Source organism: Parus major, chromosome 1A (assembly GCF_001522545.3).
Source record: "Parus major isolate Abel chromosome 1A, Parus_major1.1, whole genome shotgun sequence".
NCBI classification, from domain to species: Eukaryota; Metazoa; Chordata; class Aves; order Passeriformes; family Paridae; genus Parus; species Parus major.
The window spans coordinates 12,534,352-12,556,315 of NC_031773.1; the positions used below are offsets into that span (position 1 = coordinate 12,534,352).

The 21,964-nt window shown below is 38.4% G+C and overlaps 1 protein-coding gene across 8 annotated transcripts; it reads left to right on the forward strand.

The window, feature by feature from the left end:
• Positions 1 to 443: 443 nt before the first annotated feature.
• PUS7 (pseudouridine synthase 7) lies at positions 444 to 21,815 on the forward strand. Of its 8 annotated transcripts, none has more exons than XM_033514780.1 (19): positions 444 to 702; positions 902 to 1,155; positions 2,608 to 2,667; positions 3,280 to 3,658; positions 5,775 to 5,871; positions 5,980 to 6,081; positions 6,754 to 6,898; positions 8,849 to 8,866; positions 11,123 to 11,234; positions 12,543 to 12,620; positions 14,245 to 14,373; positions 14,673 to 14,798; positions 15,087 to 15,148; positions 15,456 to 15,579; positions 16,522 to 16,613; positions 17,322 to 17,423; positions 19,178 to 19,307; positions 20,327 to 20,418; positions 21,085 to 21,815. In XM_033514780.1, the coding sequence occupies exons 4-19, from the start codon at positions 3,309 to 3,311 to the stop codon at positions 21,219 to 21,221; spliced, it is 1,896 nt and encodes a 631-aa protein (XP_033370671.1). In that variant the 5' UTR covers positions 444 to 702; positions 902 to 1,155; positions 2,608 to 2,667; positions 3,280 to 3,308; the 3' UTR covers positions 21,222 to 21,815. The 8 variants fall into 8 exon arrangements, with proteins under 8 accessions (XP_033370671.1, XP_015482648.1, XP_015482641.1 ...); XM_015627162.3 differs by having other exon boundaries at positions 15,456 to 15,543; XM_015627155.3 differs by having other exon boundaries at positions 445 to 702; positions 15,456 to 15,616; positions 16,487 to 16,613.
• The last annotated feature ends 149 nt before the right edge of the window (positions 21,816 to 21,964 follow it).

Consider the following 21,964-nt stretch of genomic DNA (forward strand, 5'->3'; position numbering starts at 1 on the left):
CGCCCGGGCGCGGGCCCGGGGGGTTCCGCCTCGGGGCAACTTTCCCCCGCCGGCGCCGGGCTTTCCCCTGCCGCTCCCCGGCGGGCCCCAGCGTGTCCTCCCGCCCTGCCCCGGCAGCCTAGGCGCTGGTAGTGGCTCTTCCGGCCCTGCCCCGGCAGCCTCGGTGCTGGCAGCGGCTCTTCCGGCCCGGCCCGGCCCGCGGGCTCCGGGTGCCGCTGCCCTCCCCACCCGCGCCCTCCGCGCTGCCCCCGCCGCAAGGGTTGGCCTTGGGGCGCTGCTGCTGCACCATCGTCCCCTCCTCGGTCGCCTTTTAATCCCACGTGCCTCGTGTCATGAGAAAGCTTCGTACCCAGCGCTGCGGTGCTCCGGCTGTGTTACTTAGTGCCGTGTAGCCCCCGCTGTGCCTGCTTGACAGGTACCGCGCCAGGAATAATCGCTCGGCGTTTCTTGTTGCGGAGAATCAAGTGCTTTATTTGCAGTAGTAAACTCAGTCTCTGTTAAAACATTGACTTGGCGGAGTTGGTGTTTATGCAGATTCTGGCTTTATGGAAACACCTGTCAGGAAAAGGGCCGATACAGTTGAGCAGCTGCCAAAAGAAAAAATAGGTGCCTGTCACTAGCAATCTGCACAGGTGAGGCAGTGTGTGCCCCGCTCGCTTCAACGTGCTCCTTCAAGCAATTATCCTGCAGAATTTATCCCCGGTGAGAGCTGTCGTTGGGCTCAGGACAGTACTTTATAGTATGTGAGTCACTCTTCTGCTGTGAGAATAGTCTGTGTGTGACAACTGTGGAGTGTTTCTGCCTAGTATCGAATTCTTATAACAGTTTGTATAATTCAATAACTAAGTATTGCAGTTTTATTTAAGAAGCATGAGATTTCTCTTGTTGCTTCCTTTGGCAGATGTCTTACAGGATTTCGCTGTGCTGAGTGCTGTTTTGTTCGCTATGTGAAGATACAAGCCATCTAAAAGCCTTTTCCACATCAATGCTTTATAACCCAGCCTCTGTAACAATCATGGTACATGGGAAAAGAATCAGGAAACAGTGGTGAATTGCTTCACTTGGCTATGACTTTTATTTATCGTTCCTCTTGAAGAAAGAGTTTTATGAGCTTTTATTTGAAGACAGACTAAAATTGGTGCTCTCAGCTTGAAGGTACATTGTTTTTCTAATTGTTCTGCTTGCTTGTGTGTGTGTCTTATCACTCTTCAGGCCATACATACACTTAATCTTATAAGTCTTTATTTATTTTCCTTTTATTCATATATTTTTGTAGCATCCATTTCCACTTCTTCATTTGAGCAAAACATTTTAGGTGTTTCTAAAGCAGTCATTCCTGTCTCTTTACCCTAAGCTGGTGATCTCTTCAATGGGGAATCCAGGCCATGAAGTCAGCAGTGGCTAACAGCTAACTAGTGACAATTACTTAGCAACCCAGCTCATGCTGATTATCAAATTAGTAGCAGGGTTTTCTTTAAAAACATACCCTTTAAAATTGGATAGATTATCCTATTTGATGACTGGAGAAGTAATACAGGGTGATGTATATAGATCTAAAATGCTGCTTCGTGCCTAGATTAATTTCTCAGTAACAGCTGAATTCTGTTCGTTTTGAAACTTGGTTGTTGTGGACAAAATTGACTCAACATGGGGAATTTAGTTTTTATTAACTATTTTATTAATTTTTTATTTCCAGTTGGCTAGTGATATACAGAGAAGACCACTACTTAAGCACAGACTTGGGGAAAACTCCTTTCTTCCCCTTTTCTCTTTGATCCCTCAGGTTATGCTCTGTCCCTTGGACAAGGCAGTGGTAGTGCAGGAGGTTGGGGTTGGTACATGGGGCTTTCTTTCTACTGCTCTTTTCTTCTGCACCCATGTGGGGCTCCTTAAGGGTGTCCCTGTCCCAGGGTGGGCACCTCAACAGGCCATAGTCCCTTCAGGGGTATCCCTCCTCCAGTGTGGAGAGGCTCCTTCCAAGAGTGCATTTCCAGCTGTGTCCGCAGCAATTGTCCTCCTCTCCATGCTTCCCTGTGCCTCTTTGAGCACTCTCTCATGTGTCTCCTCCTGCACTTTCTTTTGCATTTGCTGCCACTGGTTGCTTCTCTGTTTCTCAAATAAACTGGAGTGGAGGCACTGTGTGCTCATCTGATGAGTTGGAGTATGGCAGGCAGCAGGTTTATGGAGCCAGCTGGAACTGTCCCACACAGATCAGTTTATGGCCTCTTCCCATCCAGACCCTGCTACCAAAACCTGCACTTTATCCCCAGTACACTTCTGTGCCAGTTGGATGATGCTGGAAGAAAGGTCCTATCCATGCCTAATTATAGGAACTCCAGTTTCCTTTTATACACTTAGAAATAAAACCAAAGTACTCTCCTGTAGCTTGCTAAATAGCAATAATGTGTTGGGTCACTAGGATGGTAATACTTTTGCAATTGTATTTATTGACATGCCCATCTGAGCAGTTTTGTTTGCTCCTATGCAGCTGATAACACCTGGGCCAGAGGCAGCTGCTTTCTCTAAGGATTGCATTCATATATGTTTTAATAATATTTTATTTTTCATAAAACTTTCTCAAAGAGTTAGTTTTCCTCTTCTTTTCAGATCTGAAGGCAGTGGTTTTGCTGACACAAAGGTGACAGCTCTGAACCCTATTCCACCAGCGTGAGTAGTCATGTTCTCCTCAGACATTGTTAAATTTCCTTGTTGTTTTGCTTGTCTCACTGATTCAATGGTTTTGGTATCTCATCCATCTTACCTTTTGGACTGAATTGCTGCCTCCTTGAGTTCTGTGTGGCATTCTGTGTGTTGGAAGAACATAGAAAAGGAAGACATGAGGTTTCAAGTTTGGGGGAACTCAGCCATTCTCTTTGTCTTCTGATAGAATATTGATAGAAAAGGGAATAATTAAGGGTAGCCATGTTTGAGAGAAGGCTTGGAAACAGACAGTTTCTTGGGCACCAGACTGCTGTTGACAGCAGAGCTGGTGTGTGCACAGGACTGGAGGCAGCCATGGTAAGTAAAGATGGTGGTAAATGGTCAGTGTAGTACTGAATCTTGCTCTGCTGTGTTCCAGCATGCATGCTGCCCTCATAGCTTCCTTCTTTCCCCCCAAGTATGTATTGTTTCTAGGAGTTTACTTGATGTTTAACTTAAATGCAGAAAGTTTATGGTTTTCCTGAAAAATTGCAGGGGACAGAGTCCTTGGAGTGAAGTGACTATGTATTGGTATTGCTCTTAGCAGACAGAAAATAAGTCTTTCTTCTTCTTTCCCAGGGCTTTCTATCTTACCCTGTGCCTTAAACATGGAAGCTGTAGAAATGAATAGTGTGTCCTTGAAACGTCCTCACTCTGAGGATGATGGGGCCAGTGCAGACGAAATTAAAAGACAGAAGATCTTGGAGAAGTCTAAGGCAGGGAGTGACTCTGGGCAGAGTATTGAGACTGTAACAGAACAACTCAAAGACATAAAAAGTGAAATGATCCCCAATGATGAAAGTGAGGAGCAGGAAGAAGAGGACCTAGGGGACAGTGATGAAGATGGAGATCCAGAGAGCTTTGCAGACATGATGAAGCATGGACTGACAGAAAGCGATGTTGGCATAACTAAATTTGTTAGCTCTCATAAGGGGTTTTCTGGAATCTTAAAAGAGAGGTAACTTTGTCTTGTTGTTTATGTTAATTCCTTGTGTACACAGCTGTAGTTCTCCAGTTTCCTTCTTGGACTCACAGGTTGCAGTTTGATTACATGAGGCTCATTACTTTTTTACTGCTGAGACTGAAAGAATGTTTAATTTGGGACTTTTCTAGATTGTGGCTTGTTTGGTGGGTTTTTTTTTGTTTTGTTTTGGGTTTTTTCTGGGTTTTTTTGTGGGAGGGATGCTTGGGTTATAACATGCCAGTCATGGGTGGGGAGACTAAAAGTGCCACAATTTGTGATCCAGGTCCTCATGAGACAAACAGCCTCATTTATTATTCAGAACTCACTTAAATATCCAATTCAAATCTCCTAGGCTGTACAGCCACTGGCTGAGATCTGTCTCCCTGCCCAGCATCCTGGCCGTTGGTGTACGTACTGCTCATCCTGGATAGGGCTGCCCGTGGGTCCCCTGTAACTTATCTGGGGACATGTTCAGACATGAACTAGGCTAGCTGAATTGGATTTGTGTTATGGTCAGATTTACTTTGTCCAGTCCAAGCCAACTGTACTGGGACTATACTGTGACAGGGTTTTTTTGGTGTTGTTTTAGTTTTGTTTTTTGTTTTTAGAATTTATTTTTCTGTCAGCTCTGGTGGAGCTCTGATGGAGGCTGTATATGAGTAGAGATACATGATTACCTTTGCTGTTGCCTTTGCTCTCTGGCAGCAGCACACATAAAACCTTACACAGTACACCCACCTTTTGTACCTTTTCTCAGTGCTGATACAAGATGCACTGAAAAATGACATCAAAATCATCCTTCTTTCATTCTTTACTATTCTCTGACTTTTTTGTCCTAATGTCTGTAAACAAGAATAGTTAGGCTTTAAATTATTGTATGCTCAGTTGTAATGTCATTTACATTGAAGGGAGTTTTAAAATTCAGGATGTGGAATTTATTATATACAAACATTATATATTTAATAAGATGTTTGGTGTTTAGTAGCTTTTTAAAATTAAACTCCTAGGTTTTTAAAATAGCTGAAGTGAGAATTACTGATTCCCTGACATAGCAAAGCACTTAAGGTTGCTTTGTTTACACACTGAAAAGTCCCTATGTTTAAATACTGGCCTCATATATAGATAATTTTGCATAATAAAGTGATATATGCATATTACGTATGTATTTAATCTTTATGTGCAGCATTAAGCATCTAGTGTAATCCTTCTCTGGGAAACATAATCTGTGCTAAAAAGTCTTCTGGGAAATCTGCCAATTTGGTTGGCCAATTTTCTACCGTGTGGTAGAAAATTCGTGGGTTTCTGGGGTTTTTTTTGGATCCTAGTTTTTAACACCTATTATTAATTAATTCTTGGCATTTTTATGGTACTGTCACTAACATGTCTAGACAGCTACAGATAATACAAGAGGATACATAATACTCCTCAGCAGGGAATTCTACCAATATGGTGTATATCTGCATAGAGGGATGGCAAAAGGGTGCTTGGGGGAGGTACAGTAGAAAGCTTCTGGTGAAGTTTTACCCATCTTTGAACACTGATAGAATAGGAATTATTTTCTCTTTTTTTTCCCCCACTTTGCTAGCAAATGCTACTTAAAAATCATTTAGTAATTGTAACACAAGCCACCAACTGTGCTCTGTTATAGTTGAGCTGTTTTTATTATTAGACATGAGTGAGTTAGTCCTGCCTTCTGCAGAGCGACTGAAATGCACTTTATTTTGGAGGCTTTTTGAAGTGACAGGTAATGCAGTAGTTAATGCATTGCACATTGTGGCAATGCAGTAAAGTCTTAATTGCCAGTAATGACTGGGATTGAGGAATAAGCATTACTGGTCTCTTGTAGCTAGTGAGAAAATGACTCAGAATAACTACAGCAGGTGTTTGGTGATCTGCTGTCTGCTGGATTTGGATATGTGTTCCTGTGCTGTCCTTCGGGGGGGTAGGAATAGGTACAACTTTCTCATGGTAAAGTTTGTTTTATGTGAATTGAATTACATGAATTCAGAATGCTTTAATGAATTCTGCTAAAAAACAGCTTTTTTAGGAAAGGACTTTATGTGATGTGGGATTTTTTATTACAAATGTAATGCATGTTTCTTTCTATCAGATACTCAGACTTTGTTGTCCATGAAATAGGCAAAGATGGACGTGTGAGCCATTTAGATGACTTTTCTGTTCCAGTGGATGATGAGGTAAATTTTGAGGTAAAGATTTGGTAATGGCTATGCTTCTTAATGCTCCTTAAGCAGGGACATGATAATACTGGAAGAGGGTTATTGGATGTCTGTTTTTTCTCCTCAAATATATATTAGGACCCATCAGAAGAAACATTTACAGTTCTGTCAGACGAAGACAAGCAGCGTTTAGAAGAGCTCCAGCTTTTTAAGAATAAGGAAGCTAGTGTTGCCATAGAGGTAAAATTAATAAATGGTATGAATTTCGGGATGGGGGCAGAGAGAGGCTGAGGGAGGGAAGCAGGGAGGGAATGAGAAGGCACACACTTTATAAAGCACGTAAAGTATAAGTGCAATTTGAATGTGATGTGACAGATAACACTAAACGGTGTCCAGTTTAGGGTTTAAGTCTGTAAAGTCTTACAGATGTATTTGAATTCATGCATCTGTGAGTTGTCACTTTGATTTTGGTGAGAATACAGGAACTTAAATACAGGTTTTAATTCCTGTGGTAAGATTATATTGCAGTATTTTGCTTTCCTGTCTAGTATTGTTTTAAAGAATAAGGAGGTTTACATAAAACATCTATCCTAATGGAACACTACTTTCAAGGTCAGTGTTTAATGGTTTAATAGAAAAGAAGATAAATGTAGTCTTCTGTAACAAGAAAGATAAGAAAATGAAATAAAAACCTTGATATTTTTAAACATTCAAATATTCCACATATTCAAAGAATAACTATTGAGCTAAATTTGGGGCACAGAGATGAGTAGGATTATATCTGGTAGTTTCAAATAAGCATTCATACATTAAATAATCTCATCTAGCTATTTATTTTTTTTTTTCCCTTTAAGACACCCTTCCCCTTTGTCTTAATTTATTTGGTTTCTGCATGTATGTGTATTATCACAGGTAATTGAAGACACCAAAGAAAAAAGAACCATCATCCATCAGGCTGTGAAGTCCTTGTTTCCAGGACTGGAGACTAAAACAGAAGATCGAGATGGAAAGAAATACATTATTGCTTATCATGCTGCTGGGAAAAAAGCATTGGCAAGTGAGTTTCAGTATCACAGCAGATGGGTAAAGTAAATGCTAAAATTATCCCCAAAGTAAGAGTTGTTGGTAAGAACTTCAAGTGAGCGTGCTTCCTAATGTAGTCTTGCTTCATTTTTTCCTCATTTCAGCTTATGCTGTGCATCTAAAATTATTAAGACCACAAGAAATGTTTTAAATTGAAATTTCTACTTGCTTTTCTTTACAAATCATCCAGTAAAACCATACTAGAAGAGAAAACATTATCTTCTGCTTCAGTGGGAATACGCAAAACAGAGACTTTATTTCCAGTTTTTTTTTGAATTTAACTTTCATGATCTTAACTGTGTGTGTAGGTGTGTGTTGTGGATGTAAGAGGTTGTAGTTGGAAAATATACATTAGGTTGATAGATGGTGTAACCTTGATTGTCTTGAATATTCATGACAAAATTCTCAGTGGCTTGAATAGAGACAAGCATCTTTTTGTTTTCTCAGATTTATAGTTTCATATAGACATAGTTTATTTACCATAATTGTTAATTCTACTTGCAAGGCTAATTATATTTACAGAAAATTATCTTTATTCATTAAGGATCACAATCTTTTGAAATAGTCAAAGTAATGAAGGACTTTCAAAATGAAGTGTTATCCACTTTAATCTTGCAAAATGCTATTTTGGATACTGGGAATAAATTAAAGTGTTTTACATCTCTTAAAGTTACTAAAAGTTTGTTGCTACTGTAAGTTTAGAGGATTATCTATCTGCAGAATGGTGCACATTTAACTAAAGATACCAGGGTTAGGTTTAAATTGGTTGCATTCCTCTGTCATTTCAACATACTACAAATGATGGTATGTCAACCTAACCCTTTAATTTTAAAGACAAAGTTGATGGAGGAAGGATAAGGAAATAGAGTAATTTAAAATGGGAAATAAAATAATTTCCCCTTTAATTTAATTCTTTGTTTAAGGCCTGTTGTAAATAAATATAAGAATGTTGTATTTTTATTGTCCAATTATTATGTGTTTATGTATCTTAGTCATGTTTAGAAAATGCATATGTTTGCATGCTTTATGCATGGAGTCTGTATGCTTATCAGCACAAAATTCTCCTCGGCCAGTTTTGTTCTCTGTTGGTTTGTAATGGATTTTCCTCCACCTTTTCCTTCTGCTGCTTCTATTCTTTAATCACTGTTACAGTCAAGTGAATGTTGTTAAGCTGATTTAAGGGATACTATATAAAAGAATATAAGTATTTGAAATATGCTGAAAAGAATTTAGTGATGTGTCTCTAGGATTAAAACATTATGTGGAGCACCATCTTGTGATGTAGAAAAGTATAATCTATTTAAACTTGGATTCCCCAGCTGTGATGCTGCAGGCATCTGTGCATTTGTTGGTGGAGATGTCAGTTTCTGTGTGTGTGTGCAAATGCTTATGGATGTAAGATTGAAGTTCTTCCCAGTCAGGATTATATTTATCTCTCTTGTTTATGTAGCCACAAACATGTCTTAGTCATGAATGGGCTCCCCAGGCAAGAAACATTTCAGAAGTGTAGAAAATTGGATTATTAGCTGAGATACCTGATTAATTTTGTTGATAATATAAAACATTACCAAACATGCTTCTTAAAATTTAAAATCAGAAGCTTTGTGTCTGTAGTCAATTTACCCTCCACATATTTACAATACTGCCTTACTAAATTGTCAGTAAACTGTTGTTTCATCACTGTCCACAAATTAAGTTTGTTGCATCTCCTATTGAAGCTTTCCATGTGTTCACTGTTTGCCTCTGCACGATTCCATTCCATAATTGTCTAAATTGCTGTCATCCACCACCTGGCTGTTGGATGCTCCCTGAAGCATAAACAATCCCATGACCATAAACCTGCATGTTCACCTCTAAAAACCCTTTGACAGTGTAAAAATTAAATGCTACTCTTTTGTACTCTTTATGCTCTGCATTGGGACAGAGGTCAGAACTGCAACAGGTAAGAGACGTTGACATTTCATACTAACAAAAATGAAATGCCAACCATTACGACCTCCTAAATAGCAACAGAACTGGCCAAACTTGTAACAATTTCTTAAAAATCCCTACACATAAGTATTACTTAAAATGCCCTGAAACAGCCAAGAATTAGGTTTGTTCTACCTCTTTTTCATAGTGCAGTATAGGCAGTATTCATTTGGTGCAGAGAAAGTCTTATATTAGTAATTGATATGAATGATCAATTTTGACAGTACATATTGACAACTGTGGTAAATTTTTCATGGATTTCAGTTAGCCAAGCCTTTGCCTTTCAACCTGTATTTCAGACACTACTATCTGTCTTTATACAACTTCAAAAGCATTTCTCACACACCCTGCTGTTCTGCTGTTAAAAAAGAGCTTCCAAGCCTATGTTTCAGCAAAATGTTTGGAAAAAGGGCTTGGAAATACAATGTTATTGTCAAAAATGTAACATGATTCTGAAACACAGCAATAGGGATTGCAAATTGTCCCACTGCTCCGTCTACTCAGTTGAATGCTTTGAAGTATTGGGTGAGGAATGATTGAGTATCAGGACTGTGGCTGCAGCTTTCTTTGGATAGGGTCATGGCTGTGATGGCCACAGCACGAGGAGCCCATTTGTTTGATAGTACCTAGAGAACCCTTTTAGTGTAGATTACATTAGAGCACATTTCTTGAACTGTGTTGAAATGAGCATGTGGAAGATGTATTAGTTAAATATGAAGAATGGAGAAGGTCCTCCTTTGTGAATTGAGCTCTGTCTTACTCTTTTCCCTTCTAATTGCTGAGATCTTCATGGAGAACCTTGCTCTTCCAGCTGAATGCAGTGTTCAGTTTAAGAGTAGTGATGGCTCAGAAGGAGAGAGACCAGCAGGAGCTTGAGGTCTCCAGTTCAGGTCCTGTGAAACTCCGTGGGAGAGGGACTGTGCTTAGAAACTGATGGTGCAAGACAATAATTCTAAATGACTAAAACTTCTATGTATAGTGTTTTATACTGTAGCATCCAAAATTATCTTTGCAGAAGTGTGTGCATGAATGGCAGCCTCTCAAAAGCAAGCAAGAACTAAACAAACCTATCTTTGTGCGATATCTGGACTTTATAAAACCAACGTGAAAGAAAAAGTAGTATTTCCCAGGAGCTTCCTTCCTGCATTGGTGTTTATATATTGAAATGAGGCTGGCTTTTTCAGTTAGCTTTTGCTGATAGGAAAGATGTTTATGCCTTTTTTTACAAAACCAGGTATGTCTGCTTAGTGGCTATGGCTAGCAAGAGGTAAGGGACCTCTTATTTAAAGGAAAACAAATTCTTAGTTTTGATCTTAAATAACAAGGAATTGATAAACCTCATAATTGAAGGTACCTCACCATTGATGGCTAAACCTCTGTCGAATTAGTCTCCCTTCCCATTAATGCCATGGACAGTGGATTATTGGAAACTGAAAGTTTTATGTGCAAAAAAAACTTTAAGGAATCATTGACAGTTTCCTTCTCCAGAAAATGTCAAATAGTAGCACAGAATTGTAAATCAGTTATTAGTCTGTGGGATATGAAGTTATTTTAGCCTCTGGCCTTCTCTCTAAGCATGGCATCATACCTGCCATGGATCGTACCTTAATGTCTCTCTTGTACCAGGTTTCTTGCTCCCATTGGATTTTAAAAAACAATCATCTTTAAGCAACTTTTTGAGCATAATTTTTTAGGGTTTTGTAGTGATACGATTCACTCTTTTGCATGACACACAGAAAAAGTAATACAGAAATAAAGAATAGGTCTGTACTATAAATAATAATGGTAGTCTTCCCACAAATAGGGCTCCTGTGGTCCTCAACTATTAATTATATAAGGAGCTAGAAGAAATGTGGTGTAGCTTCTATTGCTGAAAGTCAGTATAATAATAATGTTTTTGAAAAATTTAATCAGGTGATACAGCAGTTAAATGACTAGGTTATATTTTCAGATAACTTAATGACAAAGGAACTGTCACTCTTTCATTCAGGATTTTCTAGGTGGCAGAACTGCTTAAAGAGAAGTTTACAGTCCAGTGGAAGGGGAGCTATCTTTCAATGTGCTTCACAGCTTTTGCTGTCAGTAATTAACTATTTCCTTTTCATTTCTTTTAAAGCAGATGGAAATAGCAGAAATTGAATCTTGCATATTTAAAATAAATGTAGCTGCAATAGCAAATACATTAAATTTTCAAAAAGTGACACTTTAACCTTTTTTGCTTTTAAAGATCCAAGAAAGCATTCTTGGCCAAAATCTAGGGGAAGCTACTGCCATTTTGTACTGTACAAGGAGAATAAGGACACTATGGATGCCATTAATGTCCTATCCAAATTTTTAAGGTAAGGCTGTTGTTTCTGCCATTCTGGCTGGCGTGCAGCCCTCCCCATCCATGTTTCTTGTTGCTGTAAATGTTATGCTTCAGAATTATATAAGATCAACACACATGATTGCTATTCGCTAATTTGTAGACAGTTTAAAATAAAAAGTTACTTTAGAACATCAAGTTTAAAACTTAGAATTTTTGTGAGGCGGTGAGAATGGAACAAAACGAGCCTAAGAAATTTTAAAGACTACTCTATTACTTCTATGGAAAAAGTCCACAGTTGACATTGGCTGATCTGAGAAAGGCTTGGCAGCTGAAAGCCTCAAAGTACATAACCTGAATTAAAAGCCATTTTTTCCCCAGTGTGTGAATATATGCAAGTATGTTATGAACCTGTTAGATATTGTTGTGATAATATGCTGATTGGTTCCTAAGCAGTTACAGTTGATAAACTGTTGTTCCATGTATTGGTTTCTCCATGGCAACACAGGCTTAGTTCCTTTCACCCCATCAAGTGCAGAAACAAAAAGATTTGCCAAGGCATGACACGAACACAGTGAATTGCAGAGGAAGAGCAGTTTTAAAATTGGGTCAGTTCAGTGATCTACTCATAGGGAAACTTCCCCACTTCTCCCCTTCTTTTCCCTTTGCCTTTCTTGTCCAGAAAAAGAAATTAGTAATCTAGACAGTAACAAGTGAACTTAGTATTGGTATTGAGAACAGAATGGCAAGAGCATAGTTAGGTGGAAAACTGTATGTAATGGCAGTCCTAATACCCCCTGGAGCCCTTAACTGGAATAACTGGAAATACTCTAACACAGGCTGGAAGGTACGAAATGAAAAGGAGAGGAAATTTTCCTCTCAGGGAAAGGACTGGATCATATTTTAAGTTAACTTCCTATATTCTCTCATAATGTGCAGGCATGATACTCAAAAAAACTTGTTTGAAGTTTAAGGAAGAAATGGAAGTGTTTTTTTTTTTTTAGTGAAGTTGGTGGTGGCTGTGCATTTGTGGATTGAAGGAACGTGTATAAAGAAGTATTTCAAAGTTCATGTTTTGAAAGCACTTTTTATTTTGAAGTGGTAAAAGTGAATTGTCTACATATAATTAAATCAGAGAAGTTTCCTTGTGTTTTATGTACTCATGGATGAGATTAGAAAATGTCACACACGTGTCAAATTGTAACCCAGTTCTGAGGAATGTAGGTATATTTTTCTATTTTTAATTTATAAGATTAATAATTCTCGGCAATTATGCTGAAAACTGTTTGATTTGTTGCTATTTTAATATAGATAATGTATATATGTTACTGTTGCTTTTAAGAGTGAAGCCAAACATATTTTCCTACATGGGAACTAAGGATAAAAGGGCTATAACAGTTCAAGAAATTGCTGTTCTCAGGTAAGTAAAAGTACAGTCTGGAGTATTTGCACTTCTGCCTTGGTAGCTTGGATATCTCACTAAATACCTTAAAGACTCAATGATACAAATGGCAGGTTCAGATCCTGACCTTGTAAAGCACAGGTGTTAATGAAAATGCCACACTGCTTTTGTATTCTGTGATTACTACTGATATTTTCAGTCAGTGATGCTCTGAGTCATAGGCTGGTTACGTGTACTTGGCCCAGGCAGTGGGACAGATTGCCTACGTGCTCTTAGGCTGCTTGGATCTCATGCAGCAGCAGAAAAACAGAATGGCATGGTGAAAATAATGTCCCACTTCCTTCCTGGCTTTTGTTTCTCTCTTTCTACAACTGGAATCCTATTTTCTTTTTCACTGCACTCTCTGAACAGTGCCAGAAAAGGCTAACAATGCCTTTGCTCATCTGTGAGTCGTCTGAAGGAGCAAAAAAAGGATGAGGAATTTTTCCTGCCTTAACCTACGCCTTAAAGTTAACTTCTAAGAGAAATTAAAATTTACTTTGTCATATTCTAAGGTAATTGTATGGTTTCTGAACACTTAGTGTTAGATCCATAACTGAGAATGGCAGATGTCTCCCATGATATTACAGTATCATTTTAGCTGGCTGGAATATCCCACCTCCATTACTTTTTACAACTTTTTGAAAACCACACTCCTTGAGTGAGGAATTCACAGCTTGAAAGCCAGAGGTTTGACCAAATCCTTGTTAAAAGGAGGGCATCCACTGCTGAGCTGTTCATATTTTCTCCCAATGTTCTGTATGTGTGTGTTAGCACACGCAAAAGGAAATAGTGATATGTGAGTTGAGAGAAGCCCCAGATTTGTGTTGCTGCAAGGCAGCTTTGCGAAGTGATAGCTGTTAACCAAATGTGTGGTGCAGTCATCTCAGGTGCTGTTCCATTTACTTTTTAACACTATCACTTTCAGTGTGGTATTTAAGAGCTCCAGAGTGCTCTAAGTGTTGTGTGGTGTCTGCTCAGGTGCCACAGCCTCTGACTTTCCTGCACAGGAGGAGGGGCATTGCCAGTTTCCAGCTTGCTCTAAGCTGAGTATGCTGGCCATGCTGGTTCATAAATTTCACTATCCTGGTAAAATTCAGCAGAAGTGTCCAAGAGCAGCTTGGTGATGCAAAGAACAGGGTATCCAAAAATACTAGCAACAAAAATGGCAGGTATCAGTGACAGATTGGATTCCATGTTCCTTCATCTGCACTAGGCAAGCACAGTAGCTAATTTTACTTAACTGTATCTATGACTGTGCTAACTGGGCTGTATTCATGAAGTAGTTACTCAAGTAATGCAGAGTTCAGCCTGTGGGGTACAGTATACATCAATACTGCGATATACGTTTTTGGAGTACGTGTTTTAACATAGATATGAAAAAACAGTGCTACCAGTCTATGTCACGGTACATTTTCTTTTGTATGAGTACCCTTAAGAATTATATTGTCTTCCTTTAGCTGTTTCATTAATGTATTTTGGAAAGGCAATGGTAGAAAATTGGGGAAACTGGACTCACTGGTTTTTGTTTGTAATGACAGCATTTCTGTATTTACCTGCTTTTCTAAGCATAGGTTGGTGACTGTTGCCTATTTCTTTTTAGAATCACTGCACAAAGACTTGCTCATTTGAATAAATGTTTGATGAACTTCAAATTAGGAAATTTCAGTTACAAGAACTATCCACTGAAATTGGGAGAACTGCAAGGGAACCATTTCACTGTTGTCCTCAGGTAGTATGTTAGTAGGTATTTAGATGGTTCTGTTAGAATTTTTTTTCCTTCAAATAGATAAGTGATATCACTGCAACTGGTGATAGTAAAAAGAAGGCAACTGGTGATAGTAAAAAGAAGGCAACTGGTGATAGTAAAAAGAAGGCAACTGGTGATAGTAAAAAGAAGGCTTGTTGGCAGGAGACTATTGAAATTGATGCGTGCTATTTAATATTGATGTTGAGCTTTAATATAATGGACATCTCAAAATAGCATAAATCCTTAATCTGTCTGTAACTGTTTCTTTTTTTTAATGCTAGAAACATAACAGGAACTGATGACCAGATAGAGCAAGCAATGCATTCACTCAGGGAAATTGGATTCATTAATTACTATGGAATGCAAAGATTTGGAACCACAGCTGTTCCTACTTATCAAATTGGCAGGTATGTGTTGCTTTCATCCTCCCCCCCTTCTTTTTTTTTTAAATTTTATTCTTATCACTATGTAACTTAATGTATTTTTGGGAACATTTTTCTAACATATTGCCTGTACCAGTTTTAAATTTAGATTCAAGATAGATCTTGTTTCTGAACTTGCTTCAGCAGTTATCTTGCATAATAGCACTACTTTTAATATTGCATAAGTCTAAACACTAATACGTATATTTTTTATAAGTTGGCTAAATCCCTTTCAAATAGATTCAGTCAGTTCTTAATGTGTTTGAATCCTAGAGCTATTCTACAGAACAACTGGAATGAAGTAATGGATTTGATATTAAAACCACGACCAGGAGGTGAGAACTGAAAAATAATACATCATGTGTTTCTGCCTCTTCTCCAAGAGCTGTATCTTTAGGAAAAACTTAAGCCAGTTTAGCAGTGGAGAAGCAATCTTCAGACTCTCCCTTTATGCCTCACTTTCCTTGCTGTGCAGTTTCTTGCAGGGGGGCTGAAAAGGGACCTGAGCACTTTCAGTGTCTGCTCAAGCTCCATGTGAGGTCTTCCAACCTCAAGTGTTCTGTGATTCTCTAATTACCATGACTGAAAATTTAATTTTTTGGTGTATAGTTAAAATATTTTAATTTAACATCCTTGTTCTAGCTGAAAAAGGATACTTAGTCAAATGCAGAGAAGAATGGGCAAAGACTAAAGATCCAGCAGCAGCGCTCAAGAAACTACCTGTAAAAAGGTGCGTGGAAGGACAACTTCTACGTGGACTCTTAAAGTATGGAATGAAGAACATAATCTCTGCATTTGGCATAGTGAGTGTAAAAGCTGGGTGGTATTTACTTGAATAAACATTCTTTTGATGGTATCAGGATGGATTTAAAATAGACTCATGGATGCTTGATGAGTAGAAGGTTAAGTTTAAAAGTCTTTGCATTTATCTTGCCTTTTTGCTGGAAGTACTGCTGTGTAGTAACTGATGACATCTCTAATTAATGTATGCATAATGAGCTTTCCAATTTATACAACAATCTCTCTGGTATGTGGGAAGCAGTACAGTTATACTTAGTAGCTACATATAATATGGATCTGAGAATTGTGCAGATGTTCAATTTCAGTGTTTTCCTGTTGCTTTAAAAGTATAAATCAAACTGATGGTGGGCTAATGAATCAGCCTGATATAGAGGTGATGGATCCACTTGTCATTTTCAAGTGCTGTAATCAAGCACAAGTCTTTGGAGAAAATACCTCATCACTAGTAAACTACTGGGCCCATTGTAGGATCTGGGGGATAATTTCTTGTTTATGAAGAAGATAATTAGAGTAACACTGCGCTTTCACAGCTGCAAAGTTTACTTAAGATTTCAAGAGGTTGAATATGAATTCAGTGTTTTATAATAGACCCATATTTTTGACCTGTAGAATTAAAAAATTCTGGAGGGTTTTTTGGCAAACTTAAGCACAGGTTTTTTTTGTGCATATTTCAAATGTATAAAATCATTATTTCTTCACGTATCCTTTTCTCAAACAAGAAACAAAAATCAAATATGTATACCAAGAAATGGTGTAAGTCTTTTTGCTGGATAAGGTAACATTTCAAATATACACCTTTTTAGTTATGATTGTCAGAAAAAAAACAGGAAGTATATCTTTCCAGTGTTTAATTTTTTTTTCTTTACCTCTAGATACCAAGAAATAATCGTTTAATGTATATTCATAGCTACCAGAGTTATGTGTGGAATAATATGGTGAGCAAGAGAATAGAGGAATACGGGCTTAGAGCTGTGCCAGGAGATCTCATACTTAAAGGAGGTAAAATCAGACAAAGCCAGTGATGCTGTATAGTTCAGATTTGTAGGAAAACAAGGCATGTAGCTGTTTGTCTAATACTGCTTCAATAGTTCCTTTTCTCTCACCCATTTTGGCCTAGTGATAAATCAATCCATTGCCCTGTTCTAGACAAATTGTGCAAGGAATTGGAAGTTACGTATTACACTTCCTTGAGCTGTTTGTTGGCCTGTCTTTTCAAATAACTGGATAGGGAAGAGAGACTATGGAGGACTGATTATTCTCAAGAATGACCTCAAGCCTAGTTGAGCTATGAAGAACTGTGGAAAGATGTTATGAAGTTTTAACCATAGAAGTTTTTGATTGTATTAGTGTGTTGTAAAGCAGAAGCTCCACTCAGTTAAACTTTCTTCACTTGTATTTGCTCTGGCATTTCCTACAGTATTTCTACTTTATGTAGACCTGCTACATGGAAGGGGGCTCTTCCTCTAGCAGTCCTTAGTTCATGTAGCTTTAAATCACTGGAAACCAGGCTGTGATTCTGCCAGTAACTGTGACAGCCTTGGAGGCTGTTACTTCTTTTCTTGGAAATGTTGTCTGTTAAGTGGAGATAAAACATGGTAGTTATCTTTCTCAGAGTAAGCTTATTTCAATCAAAGGCTTCATTTTAAATTTAGCTGAACTGTCACAGGCATCCATTCTGGTAACTTCATTTTTCTATCCTGACTGTAGCCACAGCTGTTCACATTGAAGAAGGAGATGTTGATAACTACACTATCCACGATGTAGTGATGCCATTGCCTGGATTTGATGTTATTTATCCAAAGCATAAAAGTAAGTCTGACTGTTAACTGAAATATTTGCTCTGAAAATGCAGGTCTGATTTAAGATTGTTCTTAAGGATTGGAGGATTGGAACTAGTCAGCCTTCGTGACTTTTAAAGCAATACATCACTGCAGATCTCTAAAACATTAATGTCAGCCTTCTGTTGCTGCCAGGGTGCTCTGCTCAGTCTCCTTCCCATTGGGAATCCCAGATGACAGCAGAGCAGAGTTTCTCACTAACCTGTACCACTGCAAGGAGTTAATCAGGTACAGGATTTTGTCCTTGATGAATTTCATGAGGTTCCTCTTGGCCCATTCCTCTAGTGTGCCTCAGTCCCTCTGAATGGCAGTCCTGTCCTTGCATGTATTGAATGCCACCCCAGCTTGGCTTAGCCCACAGATTACTTGGGGTAAATTCAAGCTCTTCTCCACTATTTCACAGGACACATCTCAGTTCCTTGAGGAACTCTGCTTTTTAGGTAGAGCTGCAACCAGTAGTGTCTATACTTTGAGATGCTGAGCCAGACAGCTGTTACCCACTTACCAGTCCACCCACTGTAATGTTCTAACCTTGGGCACAAAGATGCTGTGGGAATACACTGACAGCCTTGCTAAAGGCAAGGGCAGGCAACAGTCCCTGCTCCCCCCTCACCCACAGGTGTAATAATTTCATCATAGAAGACAGTAAGGTTGGTGGGCTTTTTGCCTTTTCTCGTCCTTTTTCTCCCCTTTATCACAACCACAGTCATTGTGTACCCAAAGAGGATAATTATTTTTCCCAGGGACCAGAGGGAGTCTGACCGGTCTGTAATTCCCTAATTATCTTTCCTGCTCTTTCTGAAATTGGGTGCAACACTTGGTATTCTGCAGTTGTCTGGGACTTCCCTAGATCTGCACTATCTCTGAGATGATAGGGAAACTTTCACCATGATGTGAACCAGCTCTTCTCAGTCTGTATCTTCTCCCACTACTGGTAGCCCCCCTCTTTCTTAACTTTGCCTCTAAGAAGAGAGGCCTGGGACACTGCTGGTCAAGGCTCAGGCAAGAGACGCACTGAGACCATCAGCCTTAGGTCTGTCATTAGACAGCTGCCCCATATAGCACCAGGCCATTGCTTTCCTTGTATTCTTTCATTCCTTATGTTGCAGCTGAACTCTTCTTGGTCTTGATGGCATTTGCTGTTTTCAACTGTAGCTGAGCTTTGGCTTTCCTAACACCATTTCTGTGTGCCTGGACAATGCTGGTATAGTGCCTCTTTGTAGCTGGCCCTAGGTTTCACCTGCTCTATGTTCTGATAGATGAGATTAGTCATGAGTTCCTTGCACGTTTTCCTCAGTATTGGATTGAACTGTTCTTATACTTGGTTGTCAAATTGTCAACTGATTTATCTCTGCTGCTTTTTAATGAGAGAGGAATGGGTAGTCTGGCCCTTTAATTATTTTTTTCCATATACCTGAGATTAGTCCTCTGAAGTCTAGAAAATTGTAAAGCATATATGAGATGACATTTAAATGTCAGTAAAGTATTTTGTAAATTTTGTTTTCAGCTGAAATTTGATTTGATGTGTTCTTTGTTACTGCCTCTACTAATCAGGATGTAGAAGTAAAGTGGTAATAAGATTTGCAGTACTTTTAAACTTGTGTGTAGCATCCCATATATGCTGAAAACTTACTGAATGTAAGGGAAAGGAGCAATCCATGAAAAAAGGCCATTTAAATTTGCCACAGTACATTCTCTCCTATTAAATATTTTCCTGTCTTGCAGTTGGTGAGGCCTACAAGGAGATGCTGGTAGCTGACAACCTTGATATCAACAACATGAGGCATAAAATCAGAGATTATTCACTTTCTGGAGCATACAGAAAGATTATCATTCGGCCTCAGAATGTCAATTGGTGAGTGGGAGCATAAAGGAAATTACACTTGAATTGACACAGTTTATTTAAATATAAAACAACATGAGATTGATCCATGGGATCATCCACACAGACTGAAAGAGGTAGAGAGGACTCTCTCTGCAATTCTCTCACTTTTTTAATGCAGCTGAAGGGGAACTATACCCATATTTATTCCTTGGTTCTATGGTGGAAGAGTATCAAGACATGTATCTAGTTGTCCACTCCTTGCAAGCGCTTGCCTGAACACTTCATAGATAATTACTTATGTTGAAACAATGATAGATAATATTCAAAATGGGTTTTTTTTTGTAGTCTTGCTGTGAGAAGGTTGGTCTCCAATTACCTATCAATTATAAAAATTTCTATCACTTAAACCTACTAAATCAGTTAGAGATACAGCCTAATTTTCATATGACAACTGAATAAATACCTTTTAAACAGGGAACTGTACAAATGTGCAGAAAGACATCACTGATGTGTAGAGTAAAATGTAGAGGGCTTAGGAGGAAGCAGAAAAATACAAATATTTATGTACTTGAAACATCAGCACTAATTAATATTAAGCTTATCTATTTCCCAGTTAGGTTTTCAGCCTCATGGTTACATATGGGATTTCTGTTAAATGAACAGCAGAAACTGTACAATGTGTTTGAGCCCTTTCAAAGTTTGGGTGACTGTACTGAGAGGTTTCGCTCCTGCTAGGTACCCTTAGCATTGACATCATTCTTCCCTTAATTTCATGAGCTATACTTCTTGTATAGTTGGAAATTCTGACAGCACACAAGGACAAACAGATGAGTTATGCAAAGAAACTTCTCACAAACTTAAAATTGTTTTTTAATAATCTTCCTAAAGCCGTCTTCTATATAAAGCATTACATGATATTTTGCCTAATTCAATTTGAGTCGTAAATGCCAAATTGCAATAATAATAAAACTAGTATTATAATAAATAATGGTTATATAAAATGTATTAACCTAAATAGTTTAATAATAAATTTTATGTATATTATAAAGGGAAGTTGTTGCATACGATGATCCTAAAATCCCATTATTTACTACGGATTTGGATAAACTGGAAGGAAAACCATTACCAGTTCTCCCTACGGGTAAGTCAGTTTTTCTGCTAGTTTGCTAAATGGAAGTTTGAGCTGGCTGTTGCTTTCAACTGCTACATATTGAAAGCTCCTTTAAGGAAGAGCTTTCATTTAACTATTGTCTGTTAAGCAAGGGTAACAATGACCTCTAAAGCCAGGTATCTAAATAAGGACCCTAATTTCTCAAGGTGCAAGCCATTCCTCCAGTATCCATATTGACTGTTAGATTTTCTTACAGGCATCTGTAAAATCAATTGCTTAGCAGTAAATGTCTGCAACTAAGAAAGGTAGAATTAAGTCACAAATTGTCTGTATACTGAGCTTGTATTATTGATGCTGCACACAGACTCAAATTCTTAGCACTGGTCACAAGGTGTTTTGATACTGCTTTCCAGAAAAGTGAAGACAGGCTGGGAATTCAGTCTGAAAGAACAGATGTTTGCTTTTAAAACTCTGAAACCACCACTTTGTGCTGAGAGAAGATGTTAGAAAATTGTTTCATTAAATTTTTCACTGTGGATTATAAACAGGAGTGTGATGGTGGTGGTTGTTTTGCTTTATGGACAGGCTAAGTTGGTTATGGAAGCTGTTAGTCTAGTTTAGATGGCATCCAGAATAAGCATTATATATGCCCTTAATCATGTGTTCTTGCTTTCTGTCTCTTATATCTTCTGATAGATGGCAAATTCAGGGCACTCAAGATGGAGTTCTCCCTTCCCCCATCCACTTACGCTACCATGGCGATCCGAGAAGTTTTGAAAATGGACACAAGCATAAAAAACCAGACACAACTGAATACTACCTGGTTGCGCTGAATGAACTGCAAAATTACTTAATTTTAACAAAGTGTTTTCTTATTTACATGTTCTGTACAAATCTTTAAAGAGTCACAGTAAGAAATTTGTATTTTTTTAAGTTTTTTAGTGCTGGCATTTAACTTCAGTAGTCCTTTGCAAGATGGTAACTGTAATATAATACAGATTTTAGTGACTGGTGCTTTTTACTGAATGAGTAAGTTGCTTGAGCTGTAACATGAGTGCATCTTTAGATTTGAGCTTATAATGGCATCAGACCTGGAAGAATGTTTAGCTTGCTTTCTCTGGGCAAGCACTGAATGTTTTCACGAGTTCAGCCCACCTTGAAAGTCTTCTCAAATACAATGAATTATATGGAGAAAGATGAATTACAATAAAATTAAGATACTGATGAACATAAGGTATTGCTAGAGTTTTGCTGATAGCATTTGCACTGATGCAGTAGCGGATTCTGCTAGCAAGGCTTTTGTGAGCTGTAAAGCTGTACAGTTCTTTTAAATATTTCGACTTTTCATTGAGAAAATACCTGTATTTTCCAGCCAATACCTGTACCAAAGAACAGGTACTTAAAAATAAATTAATCTGAAATTCTCAGCGTGTATCAGCAAGTGCTTCCTTTACACCTGGCCCTCGCCCATTGTTGGTGGGGAATGAGCCAACCTTCCTGTGGGGGAAAAAGAAGTACAGTGGAGCTGTTCTAAAGAGTCCACCTGTCCTTTTCAGCCCAATGCAAAGCCTGTGTT